At 26.3% G+C, this 15,655-nt stretch overlaps 2 protein-coding genes across 3 annotated transcripts; one reads left to right on the top strand and one right to left on the bottom strand.

Moving 5' to 3' along the window:
- Positions 1-10: 10 nt before the first annotated feature.
- On the bottom strand, positions 11-4,687 carry LOC113788802 (uncharacterized). 2 transcript variants are annotated; one of them, XM_027338259.2, is made up of 7 exons: positions 3,682-4,687; positions 2,655-3,304; positions 2,258-2,570; positions 1,981-2,171; positions 1,433-1,639; positions 1,177-1,362; positions 11-1,071 (listed from the first exon to the last, which is right to left on the bottom strand). In XM_027338259.2, exons 1-7 carry the CDS (start codon positions 3,854-3,856, stop codon positions 760-762), a joined length of 2,034 nt encoding a protein of 677 aa, XP_027194060.1. In that variant the 5' UTR covers positions 3,857-4,687; the 3' UTR covers positions 11-759. The 2 variants fall into 2 exon arrangements, with proteins under 2 accessions (XP_027194060.1, XP_075678126.1); XM_075822011.1 differs by lacking the exon at positions 3,682-4,687 and having other exon boundaries at positions 2,655-2,689; positions 2,779-2,797.
- Positions 4,688-7,367: 2,680 nt separating this feature from the next.
- LOC113788806 (inactive phospholipase C-like protein 1) lies at positions 7,368-15,180 on the top strand. Its single transcript, XM_075822010.1, has 15 exons — positions 7,368-8,411; positions 9,532-9,681; positions 9,794-10,000; positions 10,755-11,040; positions 11,543-11,818; positions 11,888-11,955; positions 12,017-12,152; positions 12,259-12,598; positions 12,683-12,857; positions 12,936-13,117; positions 13,225-13,360; positions 13,427-14,118; positions 14,194-14,316; positions 14,385-14,828; positions 14,902-15,180. The coding sequence occupies exons 1-15, from the start codon at positions 7,958-7,960 to the stop codon at positions 15,175-15,177; spliced, it is 3,945 nt and encodes a 1,314-aa protein (XP_075678125.1). The 5' UTR covers positions 7,368-7,957; the 3' UTR covers positions 15,178-15,180.
- The last annotated feature ends 475 nt before the right edge of the window (positions 15,181-15,655 follow it).

The following is a 15,655-nucleotide window of genomic DNA, read 5'->3' as shown; positions in this document are numbered from 1 at the left end:
GTTGTTGAAATTCAATTTAAAATTTATTTATTATCATTACTTTGATTTCTCTTACGAGTTAAATCGCGAGGTGTTATAAATATGGCTGTGCAGAAAAAAAAGCTGATTATCGTTTTTCGCTCTTCTTACAGTCGATTGCATACATTGTGGTGATATCACACACACATTGATTTGGCTTTCCATCAATTGTGATGTCAATGGATTGTTTGGAGATCGATAACGACACATCCATCCATCCATCAACACTTGCATTTCATTATTGCTATTTTAATAATCCTTAAAAGAAAATTTATTTCTTTGGAAAATCATCAGTAGCAGTTGGTTTGTTTTTTGTGTCGTCATCAACATCAACATCTAAAATAATAATCTTGACTTCATAAAAGACAATAAGAAAAGAAGAAAATTCATCATTTTGTATTTCACTTAATATTTACAAGATTAAAGTTTTGCTTTCTGTTTCTGTTTGTTTCCGATGAAATTGGAAGAATGTAAGTTTTGTTCATTCCGTTCTTTCGTTATAATGTCAACTTTTTTTCCCCCGCTGATATCAAAAAAAAAAAAGAAAGAAAAGTGTCAAAAAACTTCTTTTCGTTTTGTATTCTCCATATTTGATGATTGATTTTGTTATTCATTCAAGAATCGAAAATTATTAGTTTTGAATGATAATAATTTTTACAGTATCACATTATAAGTTTTTTTTTCTGAGAAAGAGAATGGAAAAAGAATTTTTCTCTATGAACAAAATGTTCAATTGATCGATCAAAGACAAACATCAGGACGTAATCGTTTGAATTGATCATCCGATAATGGTATCCATTTATATCCTAACATTCGTGAAATTTCCATAAATGTTTGTTCATATGAACGTGATGTTTTCCTTAACCATTGTATAAATGATTCACGCCATGATGGATTGATTAAACAATCAAAACGTTTACGTATAGCATTTCGTCGTACATAAAGTTTAGTTATATTTCTTGCATATGTTACAATTAATAATAATGTTGCTGTTGATATTAGATCATTTATGATTATAGTTCGTAATCTTGAACATTGTTGACTGATATAAATCTGTGGGGAAAAAATTGAAAAGATTAGTTATTTTTTTTTGGAGGGAGGCTGAATACTCAAAATCAAAAAAAAAAATCACTTTAACTGTTGAAAAAAAAACTTAACTAGAAATGTATCAACACGATCCATATATGATCGATGTATTGGATATTTTGGTATATGATAAAATGCTAAACATTCTAAACTTTGGCCATATAATTGTCCAATATCTATTAATCGTGCACAGCTAGGTCTAATAATCGGTGCATCATATATAATCGATGTAACACGAGTTGGTTGTAATGATAATTCCTGAAAAAATATGTCAAAACAAAAAAAAATGATTTATATGAAAATCAATGAACATGGTATTTATACACACATATGCTAATGGATTCTGACCACGACGGCTTGTTGTTCGATTTACCATTACCAAATGTATTTGAATATGTTGATTAATTTTTGAAAATTTTTTCCATAAACCAAATGATAATGGACCTTGTGATCGTGTCAGTTCAGTTTGTACAATATATAAATGATTTAATGATTGATTCATTGCTAATAGCATAAGAACATCATCATCCAAATGCTTTTTTTGGGTATAGAAAAACAAAAAACACAAAAAAAATTACAAATTTTATTATTATAATAATGATAAAAAATTGATTTTTTACTGATTCTTTCATTATTAATTATCATAAAAGCAAAGTAAAAAAATTGAGATTTTCCTTTAGGCCTACTGATTATAGCAAGCAAACAAGCAAGCAAATCAAACACACACACCTACACATTAGGATTTTCTGTTTAATAATTCAACGAAAAATAAATCAATCAATCGATTAGCGAAAAAATATGGAAAAAATGCGTTTGTTTGCTTTCATTTTGTTTTTGTTTTTTTTTGTTTCATGGGTAAATAAATAATTAACATACTTGACATGAAATAACCAAAATTTCCAGATTAATAAATATACCAACATGTAAAAATGTAAATGAATTTTTACAACAATTGATTAATGTTAATGTACGTAATTGTTCAAAACAATTTTGTGTTACATTATCCAATAGATAACGTGCTTCATCTGGATTTAATAATAAATCTCGTAATGCTAAATGTTTTAATCCTGAATGTTTCATTTTGAATAGAAAAAAATAACGAAAAGTTTTTTTTGAAATTTTAAATTGAAAAAAAAATATATTCAAAACTAACCAATGAGATAATACATTAATTCTTTTAATGCTTCTAATAATTTTCCACCAGTACCAATAACTTCAATATCATCATTTGGTATATCCCCGGTTGATAAACGACGATGATTTTGATCAAATCCATCATTAATTGATAGATTTGTTGAACGACAACCAAATGTAAAATCTAAACTATTTAGATGACGTAAACGATTCGGTTGATAATGTTCAGCAAATTGTGATAATATTTTCATAAATTCATATAAATTGAAAAAATTACTCATCGGTTTAATAATTAAACGACGTATGTTTGTACCGAATTTCCATAGAAATGTCTGCACAAACAAAAAAAATTTTAGTTGGAAAAAAATCATTTGTGTGGTTAGAATCATAACCATAATCACATAATTTTCTCTTACTTGTGTTTTAAATGGATCAATCATACGTTGATATCCTAAATAATAATTGAATTTACGTTTAGTAAATGATTTATCTGTTATAATCAATATTGTCCATATTGTTGGTGAATAAAAACATTCATACCAATGTGGACATACTTGTGATGCTAAATGTCTTTCTTTGATCGATAATAATTTAAAAATTTCTTCTAAAATATCTATCGGTATATAATTCCAATATGTTCGTCGCCGTTGTTGTTGTCGTCTTTCAAGACGTTTTAATCTTTTCTTTTCCTCTTTTTTTGACAGTTTTTTTGTTGTTAACTGCAATGATTGTGGATGAATGTCATCGATTTTTTCAAATCGATCATAAACAAGGTGATTTTCATTAGGAAAACAAAATTCAATTTTCTGCTGTTGTTGTTCATTTTGTTGAATATCATCGATGTCATTCAAATCGGTTATAGAAACGGTTTCATTCTGATCATTATTATTTCGTATGACTAATGCTGTTGATGATGATGATTGAATTTTGTTATTATTTTCATTATCGATTTGTTCATTTGAAATCGATGAAACGGATGGCGACAGCACGAATCTTTTTTCTTGTTGTTGTTGTTGTTGTTGTGAATGATGATTTGTATTCATCATAGATTCATCATCATAGTTTTCTATTCAATGTTGACATTTTGAATCCATTGTAATTCATTTGGAAAAATAAATAGAAAAAAGTTTTTGGAAAATAGAATTAGAATGAGAGAGAGAGAAAAAGTAATGTCATCATTCAATACATGATTTGTTCATGATTAATCAATAATCATTCGAACATTTCAACAACAACAAACGAAAGGGAAAAACACTCTTTTCACACTTTTTTCAAACAACGATCGATATTCTATTTATGAATCAAATTTATCGATTTCAAATAATGATAATGTTATTATTATTATTATTATTAGAGTTATTAGAGAGATTTATTTGGAAAAAATATATAAACAAGCAATAATAATTATCATTAAAATAATATTTTATGATAATGAAAACAAACCTGAATTTGTTGTCGTTGTTATGCCTGTTGTGGTTGTTGTTGTTGTTATCGTTGTTATTGAAATTTTGTCATTATCATTATTCGGTTGTTGAACATCATTTTGACATTGTTCTTGCTGCTGTTGGTGGTGGTCGTCATCATTATTTTGTAAATTCATTTTGTTTGAAATTATCATTCAATTCATTTAGCTCAAATCAATCGATTATTTTCAAAGAATCTTTATTTATTTTTTCAAATCAAAATCAATCAATACAAAAAAACAACTGTGAAACAATTTTTAAATCAAGAATTTATATTAACAACTTTTTATTATTATTGTGTTTGTGTAGTGTTATTTTGGGGATTTACAACAGCAACAACAACAACAAAAACCATTACATAATTATATTTTCATCATGAAAACACAACGACAAAAACTTCCATAAAATTCTTCAATAATAATCGATTTAATCAAAATAACGATAATTGAAAAAAAAACACATTAATAATCTTCATTTAGGTTAATTGAATGAATCAGAATTGGAAAAAAAATCAATCATTTTCTTCTTCTTTTTTTTATCACTGTTTTGATTGCGTATTATAAAAATATATGAAAGAATTTTCGCTACTTTGACTTTGTCTTTGTGTCTGTGTTTGTTTGTTTGTTTGATGTTTGATGTTTTCCGAATTTTCTTTTTTTATTTTTATTTATTCTTCATTAAAAACTTCAATACCGTTCGTTGGAAATATCGTCATTATCATCACACCAATACCGACAGCATCTCCAACAGTAACAAACGTTGAATGTCAAGCTTTTCTTCATTATTATTATTGTTGTTGTTGTTGAAAAAAAGAAATATGGATAATGAATGTATATGTGTGAATGGAATAAAGTGATTGAGAAATATATTCTTGAAAAATTCATTCGCATAATAATAAATATAGAGAAAGTTCAAATAAACAACAACGTTATTTTCTTCGTTTCGTTTTCCTTACTTTCTTCGTTTCTTTTCTTTTTCTGATCTAATAAAAATACAGAAGCAAAATATTCACTGAAATCATCATCATCATCATCATTATTTCGAGAATGTGAATATGAAAAAGCGCTTTCGCTTATACACACACACACACACACACATTACATCAGAAACAGAAAAAAAGATTGAACATTGTTTCTGTGTTTCATTCGAACATATACACAGAATTATGAATGGATGCTAAAAATATACAATCATCATCATCGTCATCTTTGGTTTATTTTTTTTTTGCCCTCATTTATTCTTATTTTTATTAATATCGACATCATTATTACTAATGTTGTTGTTGTTGTATGGTGTTATTATCATTATATTTCAATGATAGTTTTTACATTGATTTATTTATCTATCTTTATCTATCTTTTTTTCGCTTGTTTGTTTGTTTGTTGCATATTAAATAGTTTTGTTGGTCTGTATGTGTGATATGTCATGTTTTGCATACACAAATAAATAATCATAACAAACATCATCATCATCATCATCATCATTGTCAACGAATTTGTTCGTTTGTTTGTTTTGTTCATTCTTGGTAAAATTCTGATTTTTTGGATTTTTTTTTCAGCGTTCGTTGGTTAATTTGGTAATTTGGTCTGGCCAACGATGCATGAATGATTGCTATTCATCGTTTTTTTCTTCTTCTTTTTAGTATACCCCTATATTACATTTACATGTTTTGTTTTATCATTTAAATATTAATTCAAAACTTTTTTTTTCTTCTACGTTTTTAAAAATAATGATTTTTGAGTTATGTAATAATAGATTCTGTTAGTTATCAACGACTCTTTTCTTTGTTTTGTTTGTTTCATATCTAAGGCTGTGAGGGGAAAAAGCAAAAACAAAAAACTTGTTGACATTTGTGTTATTATAATGATGAATGAATAAAAAAAATTTACAAATTATAAATGTAAACGAAACTAACAAATTATTTTGAATTTTGTAATTCGGATTTTGAAAAAAAACCCCAACAATTATTATGAAGGACAAAGAAAATGATAATCGGATCAGTTTTTTTTTGGTAATATAAACACCCAAGACTATTGTGAATAAGAAAAAATTCTGAAGAAAAAGAATTACATATTTTTCAAATTCTTTTTTTGCTGGGGTTCCAAAGAATCATTTATCATATAATTTTTTTTCCATAATTTCAAATTGAAATTACAAAACAACAGCAGTTTTTTATTTGCAAACACTGTTTTTTTTTTCTTCCACATTCTGATTTCATTTCAATACAAAACAAAAAGATTGTTTTTTTTTTAATAGAAAAAATCTTTTCTTTTCATTTTTTTCAATGAAAAAAAAATATATATAGAGTTTATTATTTCTTCTGTAGACGACAAACTATCATATATGCATGTATGTAGAGAGGATGTAGAAGTATTTCACCAATTTCACCAATAACAACAATAAAAATATTATCTGGAACCTAAAGGATACTGCTACAAAATGCTAGAATTGGTTTGTATAATGATGCTCATGCTCCATTTACCATTCCCGTATAATACATACATACCGATACATAAATTTCTTTCCTTCTCAACATAGTCTTTGGAACCTTTTTGGATATTTTTTTTTCTTGATTTTAGTTTTTTTCATTCATTCATTCATTCATTTCATAGACATACTCTCTTGCAGATTTTCGTTAGATCTTTCTTTTTCTTAGTTTGGCCAGCAAAATAAAAAAAAATCTATATAAATTGAATGTGTTCAGCATCATCCATTTTCATTTATATCCAACTTCTTCCTCAAATATTCTTCACATCTATGATCTTCTCTTTTTGTCACACTCATCATCATCAACAACATCAGTATTTCTAATTTTCTTTAGACATGAATTCTAAATTCTTATATCTTTTGACATTATAAAACAAGATTGTCTTGTCTGAATCAAAAAAATAGAAAAAAATGGACATTTTCATTTGGTTATTCTGAATGGTGGTTAGTTTCATTCATTCATTCATTCATTCATTCATTCGTTCATTGGTGATCTGCTGTTATCTATTGGATTTATATGTTTATTTGCTTGTTTTGTTTGTGTGTATGTATGTATGTGATTATCATTGCTTCTGGTTCATTGCATTATTTTTCCCACTGTTAATGTATGTTTGCATCATTTATATGGCCGATTCTAGATTCCAGATTCTATTTCAATTCTCTTTCTCTCTCTCTTTTTCATTATTTAATTAGATTCGATGTCGGATCGACAGCAACAGCAAAAAATTTGTTATCATTAATCTCATTTTGATTTGGTTTATTTAATTAAAATAAATGAAAATTTTTCAGCAAATCAATCAAAGTTTTGGCGCCATTTCAATTGATTGTAAACTTGTTTTTTTTTATTCATTTGAATGAAGAAAAAAAGAAGATTAAAATTTCAAAAAGGGAAAAAATAATTGAAAAAAAAATTCACCTTTCATTCACCTATTTCATGGGAATTGTATTTCAATCATTTGGTTATTTGAAACAACAACGACAATTTCAAACGAATTTGGAACAAAAAAAACTAGATATTATTTGAATTTTATTATCATTATTATGAAAATTTTACATTTGTTGTTGTTTTTTGGTCATCAGGTAATCATAAACATAATGATTATCATTAATCACGTAAAAAAATGAACAATGTTTTAAAATTTCCACAACTGAATTCAATCAAACTGAATTTATTTCATGTTTTTTTTCTACCCAAAACATTATCATTTTTGTGTTTTTATTTTATTTATTAATCTCTTTTGACTGTCGCATGTTGTTGTTTTTCCCAGGTAGCAAAATAATAATAATAAAAAAAACAGCAGCTATAAAATTTTGTCACTTAATGTTGGTTGATTGAGAATTCTTCTTCTCTGTGTTCTATGTGCTTTTTTATTCATTCATTCATTCATTTCAATACCTGGGTTTCTTCTATTTCATTAAATTATTGATTAAAATTATTATTATTACCCACCATCACCACCACCACCACCACCACCAAATGATATTTCATACATAAATTATATGATATGGTTCCTTTTTTTTTGTTTTGTTTTTATTCTTCTTTTCACCAGCCCTATATTCACACACACACACACTATAATCTTATATGTTGAATATTGAATTTTCTCGCTCCATTGTGTTTGTGTGTGAATAATGAATTTTTTTTTGTTTGTTTGCCTGATAACCACAAAAACAACAATAACAACAACAACAACGTAAACCAAGTTTTATTATGATGATTATGATGATGATCATAATTTTGTTCATATGAAAAAAAAAATGTCATTACAATGAAAATGTCAATAAAAATCAATGAAAACATGAATGATGATGATTTGTCAAAGAATAATCATCATCATTCTATCGTATCACCATCAAATGTCATCGATGTTGATGATGATAAACAACAACAACAACAACAATCAAATTGCGAAATTATGAATAAATCAATTATTTCTTCTCACCATCATCATCTTGATTCTCCATCATCATTGAATAAATCATCACCCACTTCATCATCATCATCATCATCATCAAATAATGATCAAATTTCAAACAAAGAAATTTTCAATTATTCAATTGAATTCATTGAAAATGATTGTGAAATACAAAATGATAATAATAATGATATTGATAGAATATCACATTCTTCAAATAGCAATAATTTAAAAACAACACCACAAAAAAGTGTTTGTTTTCATTCAGTAACAGGTCAACCGGGATCGGATAAAAAAATTACTAATGGTAAGTTTTTTCAATGTTTTGTGTGGATAGTTTTTTTTTTGTCATGAGTAAGGGGAAAAAATGATAAAATGATATCTTTTTAAAGTTTTTCGATTATAAATTCCAGAAAATTGAATAAACATTTTCATGTAGAAAAAATTCTTTTATGTGTAAGGCATGTTTCTCATCACGGTATTCAATCTAATCAAAAAAAAAACAGTGATAGAAAATTTTGATCGAAATATTTCTTTTTTGCAGAAATTTTATCATCATCTTAGACACACACACATTGAATCCAATGGGAAATATTTCTTCGACATTTAAAGATATGAATGTGTGATATGAATATTATTAAATAATTCATTTTAGTTAGAAAAAAGAAGCTAATTTATTTTTCATTTTTTCATTCATTCACAATGAAATTTTATCATTTAAAATTCTTATTTTTTTTCATACATTTATTGATTCACAATGAATCTTTGAACATTATCACGCAAAAAAAAAAGAAAAGAAAAAATTTGTTCTTTCCATTAACACAGAATATTAGTTCAAAATTTTCTATTCACTTTGGTTTCTTCTGTTTATTATTTAATTCTTTTAGTAACCATTTAGATAATTGTAAACAGGATATATGATATTGATCAAAAAAAAAAAAAATATCAAGATCAAATCCCATTGTAGAATTCGATTATTATTCGATCTTCTTTTTTTTCTATGTTATGTTTGGTTTTTGGGTAAATTGCATTTCGGATCGAAAAAAAATAAAAATCTGGACTCATTGTTTTCGAGCAAATGTCCGATCAATGTAATCGGATTTTGTTTGTTTTCGTTTCTCTTGTTTCCATTAGAGATAGTATCATTGTACAAGAATAGAGAGGAGAAAAAACAAACTTTCACATTCATATACAAATCAATATTTTCATTTTGTACTTAGCAAAGGTTTTGTTATACAGGAAAAAAAAGCAAAAAAAAAAAAAATTCCGTTACTGTACTGTTTTTTTTTTGTCCAAAGAAAAAATCTGTTAATGAATGAATGATCGGATTATTGTATGTTTAATTCGGTTTCATTACTATGGTTATTTCTGGTTTTTTTTTAAATATAAATTTTCTTGTTTCATTTATCTATTTTTATACTAATTAGCAATTGATTGTCTACAAAACATGATTAATGGTACAACATTGATCAAAGTCAAAGCTAGTATGCGACAATATAGACGATTCTATTCATTGGATGAAGATTTAAGTATTATACGTTGGTCACCATCGACAAAAAAAACATCCAAAGCAAAATGTATGTTTGAATAAAAGGAAGGAAAAAGAAAAAGAAAAAAAAATTGACTAATGATCATTATTATTAATTGAAAACAAAATGTTAATGTTATGCATTTTTTCTCTTTTAACAGTACCAATCAAAAGTATTCGTGAAGTACGTCGTGGAAAAAATACTGATGTATTAAAAAATACTGAAATAACTGGAACATATAAAGAAGATTGTACATTTTCAATCATTTATGGTGATGATTTTGAAACAATTGATTTGATTGCATTATCATCTACTGAAGCAAATATTTGGGTTACTGGATTAAATTTTCTAATTGGCCTTATAAGATGTATGTAATCATTTATTTTTGCAAAACTTTTGAGAAAAAAAAACTTAATTCCATGCCAATATCGTATTGTGAAAACTTTCATATTTTTCTAATTGAAGGAACAAAAGTTTGTATAAAAGAAAGAAACAAAGAATCCAAAACAAAAATTCATGATGCAGACATATAATTGAATACAATTCTTTATTTTTCTTCAATTTCAAATGTAAATTTAGTCAAAAAAAAACACATAATTTCCATTTTAGTTTTTTTTTGTTTATTTTAAACTTAGGCCAAAAGATGTTTGCCATTGTTAATTTACTCATTTGTTTCTAAATTAGTGATTGGAAAGCATACCTGCCATAATGTAGTGAAAGTAACCTGTCGTAGTAAAATTTTCTCTGATCCTGAACAAAACCAACAAAAAAAAACTTTTATCTAAATTTACCTATTAGAAGCTTATATATATTTTTCCATTGTAAATTGATTATTTTTGTCAGGCCAAAAAAACTTTTCAATTAAATTCATTTGGATTTGGTATATACACATTGATAGAAAAAAATAATGTTTATTTTGCAAACGATTTTTAATTTTGATAATTTCATTACGATGAAAAACATTTTCAAAAAGTATTTGTGTATTTTTTCAATGTTGCTTCAAGCAAAAAGTAAAAGCAAGCTTTTTTCCTAATGAATTCTTCGATCATTTTTCTCTATACATTTTATGATTTGTTCATGGTTTTTTTTGAAAAATTTTTTTTCCATTCAATTTATTATAGCTCCAGATTCGTTGGAAGGACGAGAAAAAATGCGTGAAAAATGGTTATTAGATGTATTTGATGAAGCTGATTATGATCATAAAGGAATGCTTGATGAATTAGAAACAATAGCATTACTTAAAAAATTAAATGAACGTCTTTGTATTGATAGTTTAAAACAGAAAATTGTTGAATTTGAAATGAATAAAAAAAATGGTGAACAACGTGGTTGTATATCGAAACATGCATTCATTAGTCTATTTACACAAACAGCAACAAGACCGGATATCTATTTTATTCTTGTTCGGTAAGTGTTTCAATGATTTTTTTCTTCTTCTTTCATGGTCATTCCCGACCACACACACTTGATCAAATTTATGATGAGGTACATACTTTCAACAAAAAAAAATCTGTTTTCAACCCAAAAATGAAAAGTAAAGCAAAGTAAATGAAAAGTAGAAAAAAATGCAATCTTTTTGTCAACCAGGATAATAAATAAAAAAAATGAAAGTTTGGACAACCAAATGAATGAAAATGAAAATGAAAATCATAATAATAATAATAGTCGTCGATAGTATCATGTTGCAGTTGCAACATAAAAAAAAAGAAGTAAAACTATACATTTGTCATTTTACCATCCGCTATCATCATCATCATCATCATTACTGAATAATATTCCGGCCCATATTTCATAATAAATCATTCAAGTTTGCTTTGCTTTGCTTTGGTTATTAATTTTCAGTTTTTTTCCAATTTTTTCTCTCTTTTTCTCTCTCTAAAAAACATTAATAATTTTCATCGTGATATAGTTATTGTGGACGAGATTATATGACAGTTGAAGAATTACAGCTATTTTTAGAAGGTGAACAAAGTATACAAGGAACATCATTAGAATTTTGTCAAAATCTTATCGAACGTTTTGAACCAAGTGATCAAGCTCGCCATAAAAAACAATTATTAATCGATGGTTTTACGCAATTTTTAATGTCCGAAGCATGTGATATACTTGGTTTAGCACCTAAACAAATTTCACATAATATGAATCATCCATTTATCGATTATTTTATCTCATCATCATATAATACGTGGGTATTCGGTTTTCATCCAACTAACCATTAACGTTTTAATAATGAAAAATTTTTTTTTCATCGTAGATATCTGATTGAAGATCAAGTTAAAGGACCATCTAGTTGTGAAGGATACGCAAAAGCATTATCATCAGGTAAGTTAAATGATTTTTTTTTCAATACCTGGATACATATTCTAAATAATAATAATAATAGGATGCCGTTGTGTTAAAATCGATGTACATGATGGTCCAGAATGTCCATTAGTTTTTCATCGAAATACTTTAACAAGCAAAATTCCATTAATAGATGTTCTGACTACCATAAAAGAAATGGCTTTCATAAGCTCACCGTATGTATTCCATTATCATTTTTGTTGTTGTTATTGGCATTCCATTTTTTTAAATGAAAATTTTTTTCATTTTTACATTTTCAAATGGTACAACAACAAAAAAAAGTTATCCAATGATTATTCATCTGGAAAATCATTGCTCGTTAAACGTACAGAAAGAAGTGGCACGTTTATTTCGAAAAATTCTCGGTGATTATTTATTTATATTACCAACAACAACAACAAATGAAATTTCAATGGATAATGAAATGATAAAATTTAAAATGGAAACCATGTCTCTATCATCTAATTCATCGGATGATTATTCAAATGAAATGCAACAAAATACATCGTTTATATCATCATCATCGGAAAAACATTTGAATAATATTAGTGAACAATGTTGTTCAGCAAATATTTGGTCCAAAATAACTCCAGAAAAATTGATGCATAAAATAATCATTTCGGTATGTTTTTCTATTCGATTTCAGTTTTATTGGAATTTCTTTTTTTTTTTATTGAAAACTTTTTAACTTTTTCTCACTGATAAGGGTAAAAAAATTTCCAATAAAAATCTAACGATTGAAGAAGTTAGTGATGAAGAAGAAGAAAATAATAATTTTAGAAATTTTGAATTTCGTAAACGTATTGCTATTTGTCAAGAACTTTCTGAAATAATTTCAATGATTCGTACTGATGATTGGTCAAATTTTGATAATCCAAATTGTAAGCTTACCTCTCTCTCCCCTCCTTCCACATTCGAAAATGGTCAATAATTTTCTATTTTATCTATCTTTTTTGAAGTGATTCATTTGAATGAATCTTTAGCCATTAAAATTGCTCAACAAAATGTTGAAGAATTAACTCAACGTAATAAACATTTTATGACACAAATAACACCCGATATAAGTCGAATTGATTCAAGTAATTTAGATCCATTTGAATTCTGGAATTGTGGTGTACAGCTTATATCAATGAATTATCAGGCATGTAGTCAATAAAAATGTTTTTTCTTTTTTGTTGTTGTTGTTGATGAAATGTAATTTCTGTTTTTTTCTTTTCTTTTGGGAATATTGGCTTTTTAATATATTAGACTAATGGTCAAATTATGAATATATATCGTGGTTGGTTTAGCCAAAATGGTAGCTGTGGTTATGTATTGAAACCAAAATATTTAAGGGAAAAATATTCAACATTTAATTTACGAAGAAAAGATGCCATCACATCAGGTATTCTATATTTTTATTTGACGATTAATAAAATTTTAACCATTCATTCATTCACCATATTTTAAGCTGTTGATCCATTAAATATTCGTATCAAAATTATAAGCGGTCAACAATTACCAAGACCTAAAGGAGCATCAATGAAAGCTAATTCAATTGATCCATATATTATTGTACAATGTCTTGGTACTACAATTGATTGTGCTGAATATCGTACATCAACCATATCGAATGATGGACATAATCCTATTTTTGATGAAAGTTTTGAATTTAATGTTTGTCTTCCTGAATTGACAATGATTAGATTTTTAGTATTAGATGATGATTATATTAATGATGATTTTATTGGACAATTAACAATACCGGTATCATGTTTAGAATCTGGTTATAAACATATCAAACTATTGAATATGAATAATGAAATTATACCGAATACAAGTTTATTTGTAAAAATTGCATTAACACGAAGATATGGATCAAAACAACGATTACGAAGGAAAAAAAGTTGGTCACAGAAAAATAATCATGATGTTAAACAAATGGGTGTAAAACATTTAGATGAACAATTGAAAACGGTATTCGCAATGGTAAATGAAGCATCACAAATACGAAAAAATGTTGAAAAAGTTTATCTTGAATTATGTGATGAATGTTCATTACCAGAAAGTGCTAATATGGCACAATGTCTTCGAATAATTACCCTAAGACTTGCTACTTGTCCAACGGTAATTGGATTTAAAATTGTAACATCTGAATTAGGTGTAAGTGACAAATAAAGGAACAACAACAAAAATTTCATTACCATATATGCTAATCGAATGTTTTTATTTATTCAGTATCCATGTGTACAGGTATGTGGTGAACTGACTACACGTTTAAATCGTACTATGACAATATTGGATCGTTGTCTTAATGAATCATTCAAAGCTATTGATCAATCAAAACATTATATATCATCTGTAAGTAAATAACGATGATAATTTTAACAAGATTTTAATTACTTTTATTATCTTCTATTAATTTATAGTTATCGGATTTATTTGAAAAATTTTCCAATGTTAGTTATCAATTTGAAGGTAATACAACAAATTCAAATGATTCATATCAAATGCTTCGATTTTTTCTTGATTCAACATCATCATCATCATCATCATCGTTGACAACAAAAACACAATCAACAAATGAATTACATCAACAACAACAAGAAACAATAACATTCGATATTGATGATAAATGTCGTGGTAATAATCATAGTACAAAAACATCATCATCAAGTTTATTGTCCAATAATAATGATCAATCACCAACACCGTTCAACAATGTTACATCACCAACTGTATTGCTCAAATATTCGAAACATAAGAAAAATGAAAAAATTGTTGAAAATCTTTTATGGAATCTTTCGGTTATCAAAACCGAATTGGATAATCTTAATCTACTAAGTAATGAATGTGAAAGTTATTTTGGACAGGTTTGTAACATTTTCAAATAGAATTTGAAAATTTTGTTAAAATTGAATTTTTTTTCTTCTTCACTGAATTCAGATTAAACGAATTGCTGAATCATTGGAAAAAATATTTGAACGTGAACATAAAATAATTTTACGATCAAATTCCTGTGTAATACGTGAAATACATACGGCAAATAATTTTATTTCAAATCAATCACCTGCCACTATACATGAAGTAGAATCAAGACAATCATTATCATCAATGAGTAATGAAGGACAATTGAGAAGTATTTTGAAAAAAACATCATCACCACTTGTATCGAAAAAAATTTATCTACAAACTTCTGAACAAAAATATTTTATTGATTGATTGCAAATATAATGAACAAACAAACAAACAAAAAAAACAAACAAACAAACAATATTTCTACTCAAGATCTCATTTTTTTCCACCACCATATCTATCTAATCTACTATCACTTATTCAATTTATCAAAACAATCTTTGTGATTTTTCCATATGTTTTTATGTGATAATTTCATGTTTTTAAAAAAACAAAAACAAAAAATTATTTTCAAAGAATTTATAATCATAAAAAAAATATCTATAGATATTTAGATTTTCATAATAAAAATTTTATTTTTTGCTTTATTTCGCGTTTTATCGATCAATTATTAAATCTGGTTATTTTTTTGAACAAATACCTTGAACCTTTACCTTTTAAAATGACCAAATGAACAATGACAGTAGAATTCACTAGATGGCATTGTCATCTTTCAAGTATATTTCGACAATAGCATGTTGATAATGTTAAAATATCCACTCTGATGACTTGCAAAAGAATTGTT

Source organism: Dermatophagoides pteronyssinus, unplaced genomic scaffold (assembly GCF_027571235.1).
Source record: "Dermatophagoides pteronyssinus isolate colony J.1.1.1.1 unplaced genomic scaffold, Derpt_VIB-CSIC_2022.12 sq0014, whole genome shotgun sequence".
Taxonomy (NCBI): domain Eukaryota; kingdom Metazoa; phylum Arthropoda; class Arachnida; order Sarcoptiformes; family Pyroglyphidae; genus Dermatophagoides; species Dermatophagoides pteronyssinus.
Note: the sequence above shows the minus strand (reverse complement) of the source record. Positions and strands in the feature narration are given on the sequence as shown.